Here is a 15,164-nt window from a genome sequence, read left to right as displayed (position 1 = left end):
CTACAGTCATCAGCTAGAAAAGTATATTCCAAATCTGAGGGAGAAGTGAGCACTGATAGCTTTTGGCTGTTTTTGGAGACACTGATAATAACATTAAGTATTGCTGATTAAGCTCGTCGAGTTTTCTGACTAGGATATGGAATAATCAAAATTCTGTCAAAGCTGGAAACATATTTGGACTTTTCTGTGTTTCTTGTTTAAAATTACAAGTAGAATGAATCCAAACCGCATACAATACTTTCTTTATCAATGATGGTACGATATGTACTGTGTTTACAATAAAACACTGTCTAGTTAGAAACAAACTTGCTGCAATCGAATTAACAAATTGATTGCCAGATGAATTTGAGGAAAACCAGAATGGCAAGCTCTTAGCTATGCAGCTCAATTACAACAACTAACTCGAGCAATTTACACTATAAACACACCCACACCCACACACACAATAACTCTATACATCAGTATGAGCAAGATGCCTGAATATACATACTAGAAGACTTTTTTAGACAGCCATTCCATCTGTTCATGGGAAGCCTTGGGAAAAAGCAACTCTTCACCATCACAAATGATTATGATAACGACTTCTGCACCCTGTAAACGATTGTATAAACAAGTATCTAACAAGAAGTGGGTAGTAAAATCACTATAGTTTAGAAATGTGCTCTCCAACAGTCTGAAGAACTCACCTTTCAACTGATTATTTGCATGAACATTGGCATCTGGGCTGGTACCATCAGGTCTACGATACTGAGCAAGTTGATTGTTGACTCTTGAAAGCACTTTCTGTGAATTGGCCAACCTCTCAGAAAGATCAAATCCGAATGACCTTGAGAAACTAGAGTTTCTAGGTTGGTTCCAGCTCTGGGGTTGGGACTCCTGCATGCTGAATAACTTTCTCACCATGTCGTCTAGTTCAGCAACCCTCTTTTGTAGATTACTTTTGTCCATCTGTTTGCATATTAACAGTAAATGTATGATAAGTAATCTTCTTTATATGATTTGAGGAGATAATGTGTTTTACAAGATCCTATACAGTGTGCCTCATACCTTAAGCATATCGTTTTGTGCGATCAACATCTGATCTCGTTCTTGTAATTGTTCAAAGGCAATTTGAATGGTAAGTTGGTCTGCGTTGTTTTTATTGATTTCTGAAATGCATCTGCAGAGAAAGGAAAGACGGGGTGATTTGTACCAGTGCAACATTTCAAGTGGCATTATCATGTTCTGAGTCCTGACCATGCAAGTGATTTCATGAAAAATCACTAGCCAGAAAATGCATCATATTTGTACCAAATCGTCTTTAAACAGAAGTTAACATTTCCATATGCGATTTATGTTTAGTATGACTTATTGCAAATTACCTTTCTCGTTCTTCATGTAACTCGTGAATTTTACTCTTCAGGTTGACAATTTCGCGCTCCTAGTCACAGAAAATATAATGTTATCCACGAATATATATCAAGAAAATGATCAGAAAGTGGTCAGAAATACCATAGCAGCAAAATCTTGTCTGTGTTGATGAGCTTCCTCAATCAACTTTTGCAGTTGATGCTGCTCAATGATAGTCTGCAGGAACCAAAAAATTAGACTCAAGACGAAACGTTTTTCCAATATCTTGATTGTATATTTAAGCCTGAACTTACAGCATAATTCGAGATGTCCAATTTGACACTGAGTAAATCACGAATGACATCATGTGTCATGCTTTCAGCACTTGCCAGTTTAGTATTCAGCGAACAAACCTGACGTATAAGGTATAGGCATCAACTATTTAAAGGGATTCACGACAAGAAAAAAATATGAATCAAAAGGACATACCAAGACAAACAAACATGACACCCATATAAACCAAAATACAAGATGGCAACAACAGAAAGTATTTTATACTGGATGGAAAAAGCATTTAGTTTAGTTATTGTCCACGAGCAGGCAAAAATAACTATGTCGGAACCACATTGAATTAGTCTTTATAAAAACAATGTATATATGTTAGTAGGCTGATGAGTTTTGAAAATAGTTATGACAATTGACAACTGAGATAGTCTATTTACCTCTTTATACCTACAGGCTGCCAATGCCTCCAACTCTTCTATACGAAGATTAGCACTTGACAATTCCTGATCCTTCTCTTGGTTCATCTGCTGGACCAGAGTACTGATGCATCTGAATGGTGAACTCGAACCTCTAGTTCTTCCTGTGATTTTATCACCTCGTTCTGAGACTTGCCCAGCAGATACATTTGCTACATCTGTTTTAACTTCATCAACCATTGCTTCCAAGGTCTTATACTGTTCACAAGACATATAACATGCAATTGTAAATGAAAAGATCAGGTAGGACAAGCATAACATACCAACCAAGACAAATCTAGGCTCATAACTTGGTAAATGATATTTATAGTGAGGTCACAACATGTCACTCCTTTGGAAGTTCAATTTGTGGTGATTCTAGACTGTCTGCCTACTATTTTATTTTCTTTTTTGCAGCAAAATTCCAGACTTACCTACGGGGTTCTTAATGATACAGTGTAAATTCTCACAAATCTATGTATGCAAAAAGAACCGCTTAAGTTTCTCCATAAACCAGTAATTTAACAATATATAGTTAAGATATATCTACAAAATACACTATTGGCCAAAAATAGGTTTTCTTTACCCTCTTTTGATACTGAGATGCCTGTGCTTCAGCATGCAGAATAAGTTCAGAAATATAATCTTTGAACTGTCTGATCTGCAGATATGTCAAACCATATGCATTAGCATACAGGAGTATAACACTAGTCTATCAGCTAGGCACAATTAGAAGTAACTGAACCTCTTTAGCTTGTTTTGCATTCTCCTCTTCAAGAAATCTTATGCGGCTACGGGTCTCATTAATTTCCAGAGATCTGTGATGCAACTTCCTGAAAATAACAATTTGAAGTCTGCAAACAATTTTGAACTTATAAACAATATGAAGAGGAAAATGGGGATTCCTCTACCTTGAACGTTGTTCCTCAAATACTGCAGAACAAGAGCTCTCAGAAGTCATACTTTCATGTGAGGTCTTCAACAGTTAATAATCTGTCTCTAAGTTCTTGAATTTCCAACTCCAAAGAATCCCTTATCAGCCTCTGTTGTTCTACATCTTCTTCCATTTCAAGCACCTTGAACATGATAGAACATAGGTAAATCCCAAGTAGCAATCTCGTTAAAAATAGGAGGCTTTTACGTATTTCCCAACTTCAAATGTGAAATTGCAACTCATTCGAAAATCTAGATTAACTTTTCTTTTGTAAATGGAGTACAAAATTGGACTTACTTTCTTCTCCAGTACATTGATGGTGCTCTCAAGCTCCTCCACAGAACGTTCTAAAATCTTAACCTCCTCTTCTTTTTGCTCAGCATTCAATTTGCTGGTCTCTGACTCCTGAGAATTCAACTTGATTTCAGAAGTAGATCATACAAACTCATACAATATCAAAAATACCTCCAAATTATACCTGGCGGGCTTCTACAGCAATAGCTTGATTCTCATCAGCTAAAGCAGATGCGATATCCAACTTATCTTGCAAAGAGTTTAACTTTTCAAGGAGAAGTTGTCTCTCAGTTGTCATCTCTGTTAAAGCACCTTCATAATCTTCCATTGACCAAACTGGTTGTATCTCTTGTAATGAAGATAATCGTACTATTTCTTTCTCCAAACTTTGGATAGCTTTTCTTTGATCTTCAAGTTGCTGCTCAGTTTCAGAGTTTTTCAAATACAAATCTTGTGAAAGATCCTTTAACGCAATATTCTTCTCTGACAATACATCTATGGTCCCTTTTGCCCGACTTAATTCAGAGTTTGAATCGAATAAGTCTTGCTCAGCTTCAGACAAATGGTCTTCAAGTTTAAACTTCTGAACAAGAATGTCGTTGAGTTCAATAATTTTGACCTGCAGCTCCTGCTGAACGTTTCGCATGGCAACAATTAACTTTTCCAATTCATCCTTGATGTCCTTCCTGTCGGAAGCAAATTCTTGGAGCAAACTGAAATCAAATAGTAACCCTTTCAATAAAACATCTTTGTGTTGGAGCTCTCTCTGGAGTTTAGAGTGCTCATCCAAAGTATCACCATCAACCAGTTCAAACTCTTTGATTTCCTCTCTTGATACACATGCAACCTGTGATCCTTCACATCCATAATTCACAGGTTGAAGAACTGGGTTACGAACAAAACTTACATGATCTTGTTTAAGATTATCATAAGCAAGGGAGTGTTCTTGGAGTATGGATCTAAGAGAATTTGAAGTTGTGCTTTTGAATTTTTTAGAGTACTCTCCTATTTGTAACTGTAGCACAAGTATGGTAATATCATTCCCCAAAGCTTTGCACATTAAGTCTTCCAAGGATAATCTGAAGCTACCAAAGAAAGCCAGAGTCTCTTCAACAACTTTTTTGGCATCATTGCACGTCGTCCCAAACAATTTTTCAACTTCTATTTGCATTGCAGGAAAACTTTCTTCAAGAAAAGTCAGCATACAATCCTTTTCATTCAAGCTAAACTGGACTGTATTCTTTAGTACTTCTTTCTCCCCATCTCCCATAAAAACACATGATTTTAACTGTTCTGGCTCATCACTCAAGCTAGCACTATTTGACAGCAATTCCTCCGCTGCTTCTTTCCACATTGTTGTCAATGTGTTTGCATTTCCATTGGCCTTGAGCATTGCCTTTAAGGTGTGGTCAGCCTCTTTCATGGCAGCAAAAGCCTCTTCACATTTTGCAAAAAAGCTATTTGGCAGGCTATGTTTGTCCTCAACAGCCAACTGCATGTGGCACAATATGTCGGGTTTTGCAATCAAGAATGAAAATCAACTATTTTCTGGACTTATGATATATATTAAAATGGAGGGAACAAATTACATCATATATTGCTTACGCTTATAATTAATTAATCTGATTGCTTACCTCTCCAAAAATGTTTATGCATGCTTCAGTTCTTCCACTTGTTGGTTGATCAAGTCCTCCACCTGGAAGGGTTGCCAGTTCAATTTGGTTGTCAGCGTCTGTTGTTGCAAGAGCATCTGTAAGTGATAATGGCAAATTACCCATGACTCCAGAAGTGCTTGTAGAACAATATACAGCCTGGCTCTTTCTAGACGGGGATCTATTTTTGGGAAACTCTTCAACTTGAGTTGATTCATTTGGCATTCTAGACATCTGGATTTCCTCTGTCTCTGAAGTGTTCTCTGGCCACTGAAGCTCAGTTAGAGCAATTGCTGCTCCCCTTAAGGAGCATAATTTATCTTCTATATGCCTCACAGTGTTCTGTGCATCTTCCAAACTTTTTTGAAGAAGCAAAATGGTTTCTTCCTTTTCAACAGACACTTGAGCAGCTCTCTCCACGTGTTCATTGATCCAACCATTGACATTTGGAAATGATGATGAGATATTCTTTATCTGATGAGATGCATTTCGTAGGGATCTAGAACCATCTATGAGGAATGTGGTTAGCTCCAAGATTGCCCGTTCCCACTCTGCACAGAATTACTCTTAGTTCCTCCTCCTTAGCTGCTACACTGTTTCTGAGACTCAAGTTCTCTTCAGTCATAGAGCACAAGCATACGCTTAAATTCTGATTGTAATCTATCTATTTCCTCCTGCAAATGTATGATTGTTCTTGTAGTTTCCATTTCAACTTCACTACGAACCAGTTCAGTTTGGTGATGTTCAGAAGATTGCATTGCATGATCTTCAATATGTTGTTTATTAAGTATCTTCGCTTCCTTTAGCTCCTTAGTCAATTTTTCCAACTTATCTTGCAGAGCCAAGATGCTAGTGCCTTCAGTTTCTTCAATACTGTCATGAAGACATTGATTCCTTTCCAGCATATTCATCAAGCTCTGATTTTCGGTTTGGATAGTTTCTAGTTCTTTGAGTAGCTGGAACTGCTCCAGTTTCATGGTTTCAATCAAAGCTTGTGCATCCATCAGTTGTTTCTCTAAGTCCTCACACTGATTTTTCAACCTGCAGTCCTTCTCATCATTTTTGCCATCAATAACTTCATTCTTGTGAAGACTCTTGGATGTTACTTCATCAACACTATCATTACCTAGTGACAGATTACCCATCTGCAAGATATTGTTAAGAAAATATTCAGTATGAACAGATTCCCAGGATACTCTTCTCTTTTACTTGGCCATGCAGATTAAAACAATAATAATTAATAACTATGCTTTAGCTCTTTAGGTTCCTCAAGTTTAAACCACAGCCTTGACCAGTAGCACTGTAGTAGAATCCTTCCAAAAAGTACATATAATTTGTCCTTACAGAGTTGAAAGTATCTTGGCTAGAGTCCCTTCTGTTTAACAGTCGCTGTTGTAATTCATCAACTTCCCTGAAAACAGCAATGCGCATAAAAATGAAATAACGAACAAAGAAAGATAACTCAAGACTTATAAAATGTTCAGCTCTGACTCAAAAGCAGTTCATTAAGGAAGTAAACATGACAAAGTCATTTGTATGTCATGAAAAGGGAATGCTAAATAATAATAGGACAACTGACTACAAGCGGGGAAAAGTAGAGAATTCATTTCAGATACTGCCAAATAGTTAGAATTTTATGCCAACTTTCACGAATCAAAATATTAACTATTAAAAGAATAGGTATCAAATAATATTGTTTTACTGAACCCATTAATAAATTACAAGTGGAAAAAGCATATCAAACAGTCGAGAATCGAGATACATGTAAGAGTTTTACCACCACCTAGGTGAGTTCATTGAAGGTTATCAAACTTGAGGGCATAGATTCACGCACCTGAGTAATTTCGAATTCATGTGCTTGCATAGTTCTAACTCTTTTGTGACTTGTGGTTCCTGCATTTTGAGGTAGATATATGTAGAATTAGATAACTCCACATTTTAGAAAAATCAAATATAGAATACAGATGTAATATGTTGTTAACCTGATCTTTTTTCATTGGAGAGAACTGGTGATGAATGTGGCCCTTTCTAACTTCGAGTGATTCCAAAAGCTACAGACATGAGACATTGCAATGAGAACGTTATCATGGGGTAAACCTGACATTACTTTTTAAACTCCTCAGCACCTGATTGCGCAGTTCTGAGATTTCAGCTAGTAATGTTTCTCTTTCACCCTGTTCATAGAACTCCTGAAACCTGAGATGAATGGAGGAAGGGAGTTAAAGATACAACTAGATCATAGCATAAGAATTAGATATGTAATATTCTTGATGATTACAGTCTGATTTGCTCGAGCAATCTGATATTCTCCCTTGCAAATCTTATGACTTCTGGATGTTCTCCAATTTTTGCTTGAAGCAACTGATTTTCCTCTCTTAAAGCACTATTTTCGTCCAAGTAGAACTTATCAGCAGATGTCAATCCATCTGATAGGAATTCCAAGCGTTTTATCTTGTCCTCCCGGAGTTTGAGCATCATCTTAGTACGCTGAGTTTCTTCTTGTTGCTGGTGAGCCTGGACCAGATTCATAATTAAGTAACAACATAGAAACACCAATATAACAAAACAACTATGAGGAATATAATTAATACCAGACGATTTAAGTGTTCAATTTCCACTTTCAGGCTTCTGATTTCTGTCTCAGCCAATTTCTCTCGCCGTAGGGCACTGTGAAGGGTAGCTTTCAAGTATTTGTTCTGCCATGCACAATATAGCAAACAAGCCCATAGAGCTTTTATCAGTGAATGGAAAAGATACATGCTTTCCGGGTGACTAATTTCATTATAATGTTACCTTCGTAAGTTCTCCCTTCTGAGTCTCACACACATCACGAACATTGATTTCCTTAGTAGGCTTACGAACCTCAGAAAAGTAACCCAAGCGTTGTTCAGTTCCAGGAACAATGTCTCTAAGTTCCATTGGATTGTTCTGGTTCTTCATCAGGAAAGACAGCTGGTCCTGTTTAAGTAAATCACTTAATGACAAGCTCACAGGTGTCACAATTTACACTAGTGTACTAGTAGTACAGTTTCAACCTTTAACTGTTGGATTTGGTGCTGCAATGCAATGACACCCGCAGAAGCATCTTCATTTATTTTAGCCTGAAAAGAACCAAGCATTAATAACTGAAACAAATTTTCTAGAGAACAAGTTAATTAAAACTATACATTGTTCTGGATAAGCTTAGCACGTTGTGCAAACTTCAAAGTGCTCAAAGTCTCATTTGCAGAGCTGCAAAACAAAATAAAAAACGTCTTAGTCAACTTTCATCAATAAATTAGTTGCATACTAACTTCCAGATTATCATCATCCTACCAAATAGATGGGCTGACATTTGCTATGATGGTTGTCTTGGAATTTCCACCAAGAGAATCCTGTATGTATATCGGTTAATGTAATTACAAACCCATCATTATACAAGTTTGATGAATATTTTATTTGTGTAGTGCCAAATTTATATTTATCTGACCTGAAGAAGAAATGTCAGCCTGGAGTCTCTGTAAGGCACATGTCGATGTTTCCCTTGCGCTAAATCCACCAAAGACATTATGACCAGTCTAAATGTACAAAAAGTAGAAGATTTAGGTCAAACTGCCAAAAGAAAAAAAAATAAGAAATAAAGAATAAGAATCAACATAGTGTCTTTAGAATGAAATGACCAGTAGATACACAGAAATTGGTTCAACAGAGTGAACAGATGAATAGATGGACAAACTTGAGTAAAATGGAACTATTTTTATTTTATGAAGCTTCAACAACATAAGTATCTGGCACAGATGACTGGTACATATCCGAATTGGAGCTTATGAATCAAATAAGTAGTTTGTTTTTTATTACTATCATACATGTTGTAGATAGCATGCTTTTACATTATGATCTTAATGCTGACCCAATCTACATTATGATCTTAATGCTACCCAATCAATATTTCTAGTAGATATTAAAAATATTTTGAATTCTGTGTCCAAATAACATTTGAACAACTTGTCATGTCCTGTTGAGGATGGTTACCTAAATTAGAAGACAAGAATATAACTAGCTAATACAAGAGAACTGAACATGTGGACAATGATATGATAATAAACCAAAGTGATTCAGAAAATATTCAACATACCATATCATTTAAAAAAGAAGACGAGTTACGTTGATGGTAATCAAAGTATTAGCACATCAAAAAGGCTAAGGAACAGCTGCATCAATGAAAAATCTATCTAATTCAAGTTAAGAAACTAATACCCTAGAGTTGATAGTGACTTGTTAATATTTGCAGCTTCTTTCAATCGATCTCCTTCTGCCCCTGAGCTCTTCTGTCTATCAAATATTAAATATTATTCAGATGCATTGTCCACCAAATTGGGATTAATTTTCTTTAAGACATAGTACTACCTCTCAGAACCAGCAAGGTCTACCAAATTCAACCTTCCAAATCTAAGATGGGCCATTGAATCCTTCTCCCAACGGCTCTCAATAACGCATGTGAAAACACTATGAGATCGGCTACTCTCGCTGTTCATATAAGTGGCAGCTATCTTCCTGTTTGCAGCTCCCTGCCCAAAATATAGTCAGAAAACAAATTTCACGCGGAGAAAATGAATTTACATTAATAAATAACTTAATGAATCACCTGTTGTAAAATGTGCAGCACATCGTTAACTGTTCTAACACTGTGCTCACTAAGATTTTCAACATATACTCCTTTCTTCAAGTCTTCTCTAAGCTATCCTTATCAAAACAACAACAAAAATTATTTGCATTCCAGTTAGATTGTCATAGTAAGCATTCACAATATACTCATAACGACAATCATAACTTTTGTTACCTGTAGATTTGTAGACGAAGGTTCAAGAAGGTCAGTTATATGCTCATTGTATATCTCTAGGAAAGAACATTTGCAGCTGTATGTTAATCTCTCTTGCAGCCTGCTCTCTTCTTCCTAAAAGATATAAATACAGATCAGCATCCGATATACAAGCACATACTTAATATTCGCCAGCTCACGGTTATCCACCTTTTTTATCCTTGAGAATAGATACTCAAAAATGCGCGGAGTTATCCCACAGTCCTCACCAAGCCTTCCGTCCATCTTATCAATGTCGCCCATCATTGTATATGTCTTTCCACTACCAGTCTGCAACAAATTATCCAAGATTTGATTATTGTTTCAAATAACCACAACATTCATATCATATGGTCCAATAACAAACTTCCACAATGATACCTACCTGCCCATAAGCAAACATGCAGCTGTTATACCCAGACATGCAATTATCCACCATGGGTAGTCCAGCAACTTTGAATAGCTTTTCCTAAACAATCTCAGAGTATCCAAGTCAGTACCAAGAGCCATTGTCGGAGCTATACTAGACAACATGAATATCCATGGTTTAAGAAAAACTATTGTACATGCACACTTGTCAATGCCGTGAATTAGTTACATCTAAGTTCAGGAATGCAAGTCCGTACATTTCCATTTCAAGATTACTGAGTAAAAATCATTGGCAAAATAGTTAAACAAACCTGCGATATGCTTTCACAAGCTATATGATCAAATGTAAATCTGGTTTCAGGGTGGCCTTGCCAAACTACTGTATGCGGACTTTCTTGCCTCAAGCATCTCCCATATCCTTGTGAGACCATCTCAGAGCTATTCAACGGTCTCATCCGAATTAAAACCTACATGACAACAAAATAAGAACATGAAATGATGATACCAAAACCATATTCCTTAGAATTCACAACGAAAAGCTAGAAACTGATCTCAATTCTCAAGAGATCAACTAGCGATTGACCTGCACATTATGGTCATTCCAGAAGGAGGGATCATCATCAAGCTCAAAATGTGGAACATCAGCTAACAATTGCTGAGGCGTCGCAATAGAAAACCTCCTAGAATTAGAATCCCGGTGCAGTAGGCCTGCTCTTCCTCCGCCATTACTAAATTGAGACGGCAACCTCGTAAGAGTAGAGCCAGCGAAAGAAACCCTATGCCCACTTCTCGCCGGAGTGCTCTGGGCTGAATTAGGCTCCGAACTAGCAGGCTTAGCTCTGCCATTAGCCTTTGGAGTTCTCATAAAAGCCGAAATGACCTGCCTTTCTCCCACTCCCTCATGTTTTCTCCTACGAGACGACTCGGGCTTCTCTTCAAAGTGGAGCTGAGATAGTTGCGATTGGTATTGGGATGGGTCAGGAATCGAGTTGAGCGGAGGTCTTGATGGAACGAGCATCGTCTGATTCCATATGCTCTCGAATTCATTCTCGTCGCCGGCCGACTGCGCCGTTCTCCGGCGAATCGGCGACATTGCTGGAGGTGTGATTTGTAGCGGAAAAACTTTGTAAGAGATTGGAAATTAATGAAGTGTTAAAGTTGACGCATTGATTGATGATATTTTGGGGAATTGGAAGAAAATTATGGTGAGAAAGGTGTGAGCTTTGATTGAAGCTGAAGGTGAATGAACGGATAACAAATTTAATAAAAGAAGAGCCCGCTTCAAATTCAAATTTCGACTGACGAATTGCTTGGGCCCAACCCCTCAAATTTGTATAATTACAATCTGACCCCACTTCTCTCTCTCTCTCCAGCATTTAATTGTGATTCGAATTAGTATTTAACTCAACTTTAGGGTTGTGCCTTAATCTTAAAAAAAACTAAACTTTAGGGTTGTGGCATTGTTAGCTCCATCTAAAAATTATAAGGATTAAGTTTAACGCCTTAAAATTTACTAATCAAAAATAATATTTTTCTTAAAACCTCAGGTCAACATAAAAGTAAATGAATCTAAATACAACTTAGTTTTTAACCAATCGAAAATCTAATTAGCGAAAATAGGTTCAATTTCAGGAAAATTCGCCATTTCAGAAAAACATCTATTAACTCCAAAATAACCAAATACTTCTACGTCAAGTTCAACATTCACCAATAATTTAAACCAACTACCATAAAATTTCAGAGATATCTAACGACTCAAAGAAATTTAACGATCATAAAGTCTAACGTTCAAGGCGAAACCAATAAGCACAAAATAAACTTCACTACACCCATTCCGCCGCCGTTCCAAACTCACTTACTTGAAAATAATTTAAATGAAAGGGGGTGAGCACAATAACGTACTTAGTGGTGGAAAACAATAGGAAAATAATGATTTATCCAAACATGTATTAAATTGTGGAAATACGATACTCATTCACAACTTGCCTCACCAGCACAATATAAATAGCACCCTTGCCTCATCGACAAGTAATCCAGCCTCACAAGCATGGAACCATTCTCAACATTACCTCACAGGTAAATAATTCAGTATCATTTATATATTGAAGTAGTATTATTATGAAGTAGTATTGAAGTAGTATTATTATGAAACATGTATTAAATTATTATGAAGCTTCATTCGTGTAACCAGCTTCATAATGACACTTTAATATTTTAAAATATCATTTATATATTGAAGTAGTATTATTATGAAGCTTCATTTGTATGTTGAAGAAGTAGTGTCATTGTGAAACCGATTTCACGGTATTTTTTGTGATTTTCAAAACCTTAAAAGAGTTCTGGAGGAGCATATAATATTATTTTCGAAACCTTAAAAATGTTCTTTTCGAAACCTTAAAAGTGTCCTCACGGAATATATATCCTAAACGGTTAAATTTTTGGATAAGTTCTAAAGGAATGTATGTTCTAAACGGTTCGCCGTAATCGGCAACTAGATTTTCGAACCCAAACATCGTTTCTTGACAATAAGATCATCATTTATTTAATTGTCGTGAAGTGATGCCCCGTCATTTTCCTATTTAACTATTTAAAAGTGACACCCCGTTCAATTTTTTATTTAATTATCGTAAAGTCATGCCCCGTGCCCCTCACCCCGTCCCCACCGAACTACACACTAATTTGAAATTAAATCAAAACATCTAATCGCTTATTGAAACCCCAAATTGAGTTTTCTCGCGATCAAAGATAAATTGAAAGAAAATGCAATAACGAAACATTAATAGCTAGTTGCATATACATAGAATTTTAACAAGGGAAAAAACATATCAACTTAGTTAGTAGTGACATTCCAAAATTAAGAGTAATATGTAGTAGTTATATATGGAGATTGAGATACACATCGACATTGCATTGTTGAGATGGACGACATCAATCGACATTGGTGAACCTCAAGTAGGGCTTGTTAGAAGGGAGATGGGCGGTTTTATACCCTTGCGGAAACATCTCCTTGGCCTGCTCGGTGGACACACCGGGCGATATCACGACAGCATCCCCGGCCTTCCAGTTCGCCGGAGTAGCAATCTTGTGCTTGGCGGCCCTCTGCAGGGACTCCACCACCCTCACCACTTCATCCATGTTCCGCCCCGTGCTCGCCGGGTAAAGAAAGCTCAACTTCACCTGCCATCACATGAATTAGTACATAAAACATTCAACCCAAAATCATATCATATGATGGATGAATGACGGACCCTCTTGTCGGGGCCGATGATGTGCAGGGCGCGAGAGGGGACTTGGTTGCCTGAGGAATCCTTCTCGTCCGGGTCGACCATGTTGAGCTCCTTGATGATTTTCCGGTGGGGGTCGGCGGCGATGGGGTAGGTCACCTTGCAGCCGTTGCAGTAGGCCTCGATGTCCTTGATCCAAGCGTTATGGGACTCGACGTCATCGGCAGAGAGCCCCAGCAGCTTCACGCCGAGCTTTGAGAATTTGTCGGCATAGGCGGCCATCGCTCCGAGCTCCGTCGTGCACACGGGAGTGAAGTCGCCTCAATTAAATAATTAAGACGAAATTATTAGTTACTTGTGATATATGTAAGAAGTCATATATATAAATGAATGAGTAATTGGTTTACCTGGATGAGAGAAGATGATGGTGAAAGAGTCGGCGACGTAGTCGTGGAGTTTGATGGGGCCATGGGTGGTTTCCACTTCGAGATTGGGGAGGGGGTCGCCGATGGTAAGCCCAGGCATCTTTCTAATTAAGGATTAATTACGTTGGTATCCGGTGATGAGAGAGAGAGAGAGAGAGGGAGAATGGTACATACTTATATATAAGTGGTGAGTTAGAGATGGGTGGTTGCACGGTGCATGAAGAGAACGTGGCAGTTGAGGTGGAAGGTTTGCATGCATTATCTCCTTCTTCTCCCTCCACGTTCTCTTTCTACTTACGTAATTAATTCATCTTTTACTTGTAAATAGAAACTCCCTTGTTTAAAGGTCAAACACTTTGAATATGCTTTCCCACATCCACCTTTATTAACAAACACTATCTTTCCTTTAATATACTGTGTATTTTTATGTGACTAGTACGTACGTCCGCCCGTGTCATGCACGGTGAACATTGAAATTGAATTACGTATTTAAACAAATAAATATAAATACTAAAAATAATTAAAATGTAAGCAACTGTAATTTTTAAAAAATAAAATAATCTACATCAATCACTCAATAAATAATCCAAATCCGAACATATAAATTTTTAATTTTATATAAAATGTAATGATAATTATAATTATTAAATAATAATAATAATAATAATACTAATTAATTTCTAATGATTTATTCGTTGTAAATTTTATTTGAATTATTTCTACACCAAATTAATGATCATGTCATAATCTTTAATTTAACATGTATACAGAATATCTTTTCATAAACCAAATTTGACAATTTTCAAATAAATAAATGGTAAAACAACTTATTTTGAGTGACGGTCTAATTATATATAAATTTATATTACATATATTTTTGATTTAATAGTATAAAATAGTTAAAAATAGATTTAAAAAAATTTAAAAAGTTGTCTCATCTTTCTCTCTAATCTTTTTTTTCTCTCTCATCTTTTCTTTCTATATTTTCGACTAATTTCAATAATTTCATTACTTATTCTCTCTTCTCTCTCTCTTTACATTATAAGAGAAAAAAAAAAATTGAATTTGGGAATTCTAACTTTCATAATATTTTTATTTAAAATTAATTTTTAACATGATATATATCAAATTAAAGCTCTTTTCATGCTCTTTACTTTGATATGCATATTGAATATTTTTTTTATTAATCAAACTACACAAATTTTAGAAAGAAATAAAAAAGAAAAAAGAAATAAAAAAAGGGAAATAGATAATAACTGTAAGGTGTAACTCTATCATGAAAATTAATCATTAGCGTGGAAAGGAAAAAAAACTATGTAAATTTGCGTGAACTGTTATTTGAAAAGAAAAAAAGTGAGTT

The 15,164-nt window shown here is 36.4% G+C and overlaps 2 protein-coding genes across 2 annotated transcripts; both read right to left on the bottom strand.

Moving 5' to 3' along the window:
• Window positions 1-215: 215 nt before the first annotated feature.
• LOC131024702 (kinesin-like protein KIN-12E) lies at window positions 216-11,419 on the bottom strand. The gene is given in 36 exon segments (XM_057954239.1): window positions 216-591; window positions 687-948; window positions 1,048-1,159; window positions 1,362-1,420; window positions 1,492-1,566; window positions 1,644-1,742; window positions 2,052-2,288; window positions 2,656-2,730; window positions 2,815-2,902; window positions 2,981-3,036; window positions 3,038-3,145; window positions 3,301-3,408; window positions 3,482-4,789; window positions 4,932-4,993; window positions 5,072-5,510; window positions 5,512-5,589; window positions 5,591-6,094; window positions 6,294-6,360; window positions 6,784-6,842; window positions 6,932-7,000; window positions 7,076-7,145; window positions 7,228-7,463; window positions 7,541-7,645; window positions 7,743-7,907; window positions 7,985-8,050; window positions 8,117-8,180; window positions 8,265-8,323; window positions 8,419-8,506; window positions 9,186-9,260; window positions 9,336-9,496; window positions 9,574-9,666; window positions 9,769-9,882; window positions 9,958-10,077; window positions 10,172-10,255; window positions 10,467-10,622; window positions 10,739-11,419. Coding segments are annotated over 36 exon segments (6,063 nt in total). The 5' UTR covers window positions 11,249-11,419; the 3' UTR covers window positions 216-559.
• Window positions 11,420-12,921: 1,502 nt separating this feature from the next.
• On the bottom strand, window positions 12,922-13,939 carry LOC131024707 (1-Cys peroxiredoxin). Its single transcript, XM_057954247.1, has 3 exons — window positions 13,787-13,939; window positions 13,404-13,699; window positions 12,922-13,332 (listed from the first exon to the last, which is right to left on the bottom strand). The coding sequence occupies exons 1-3, from the start codon at window positions 13,902-13,904 to the stop codon at window positions 13,084-13,086; spliced, it is 663 nt and encodes a 220-aa protein (XP_057810230.1). The 5' UTR covers window positions 13,905-13,939; the 3' UTR covers window positions 12,922-13,083.
• Between the last annotated feature and the right edge of the window lie 1,225 nt (window positions 13,940-15,164).

The sequence above is a fragment of the Salvia miltiorrhiza genome, chromosome 5, assembly GCF_028751815.1.
Source record: "Salvia miltiorrhiza cultivar Shanhuang (shh) chromosome 5, IMPLAD_Smil_shh, whole genome shotgun sequence".
In the NCBI taxonomy this organism is placed as follows: domain Eukaryota; kingdom Viridiplantae; phylum Streptophyta; class Magnoliopsida; order Lamiales; family Lamiaceae; genus Salvia; species Salvia miltiorrhiza.
The sequence above is the reverse complement of the archived record's forward strand: the minus strand, read 5'-3'. Positions and strand labels throughout refer to the sequence as shown.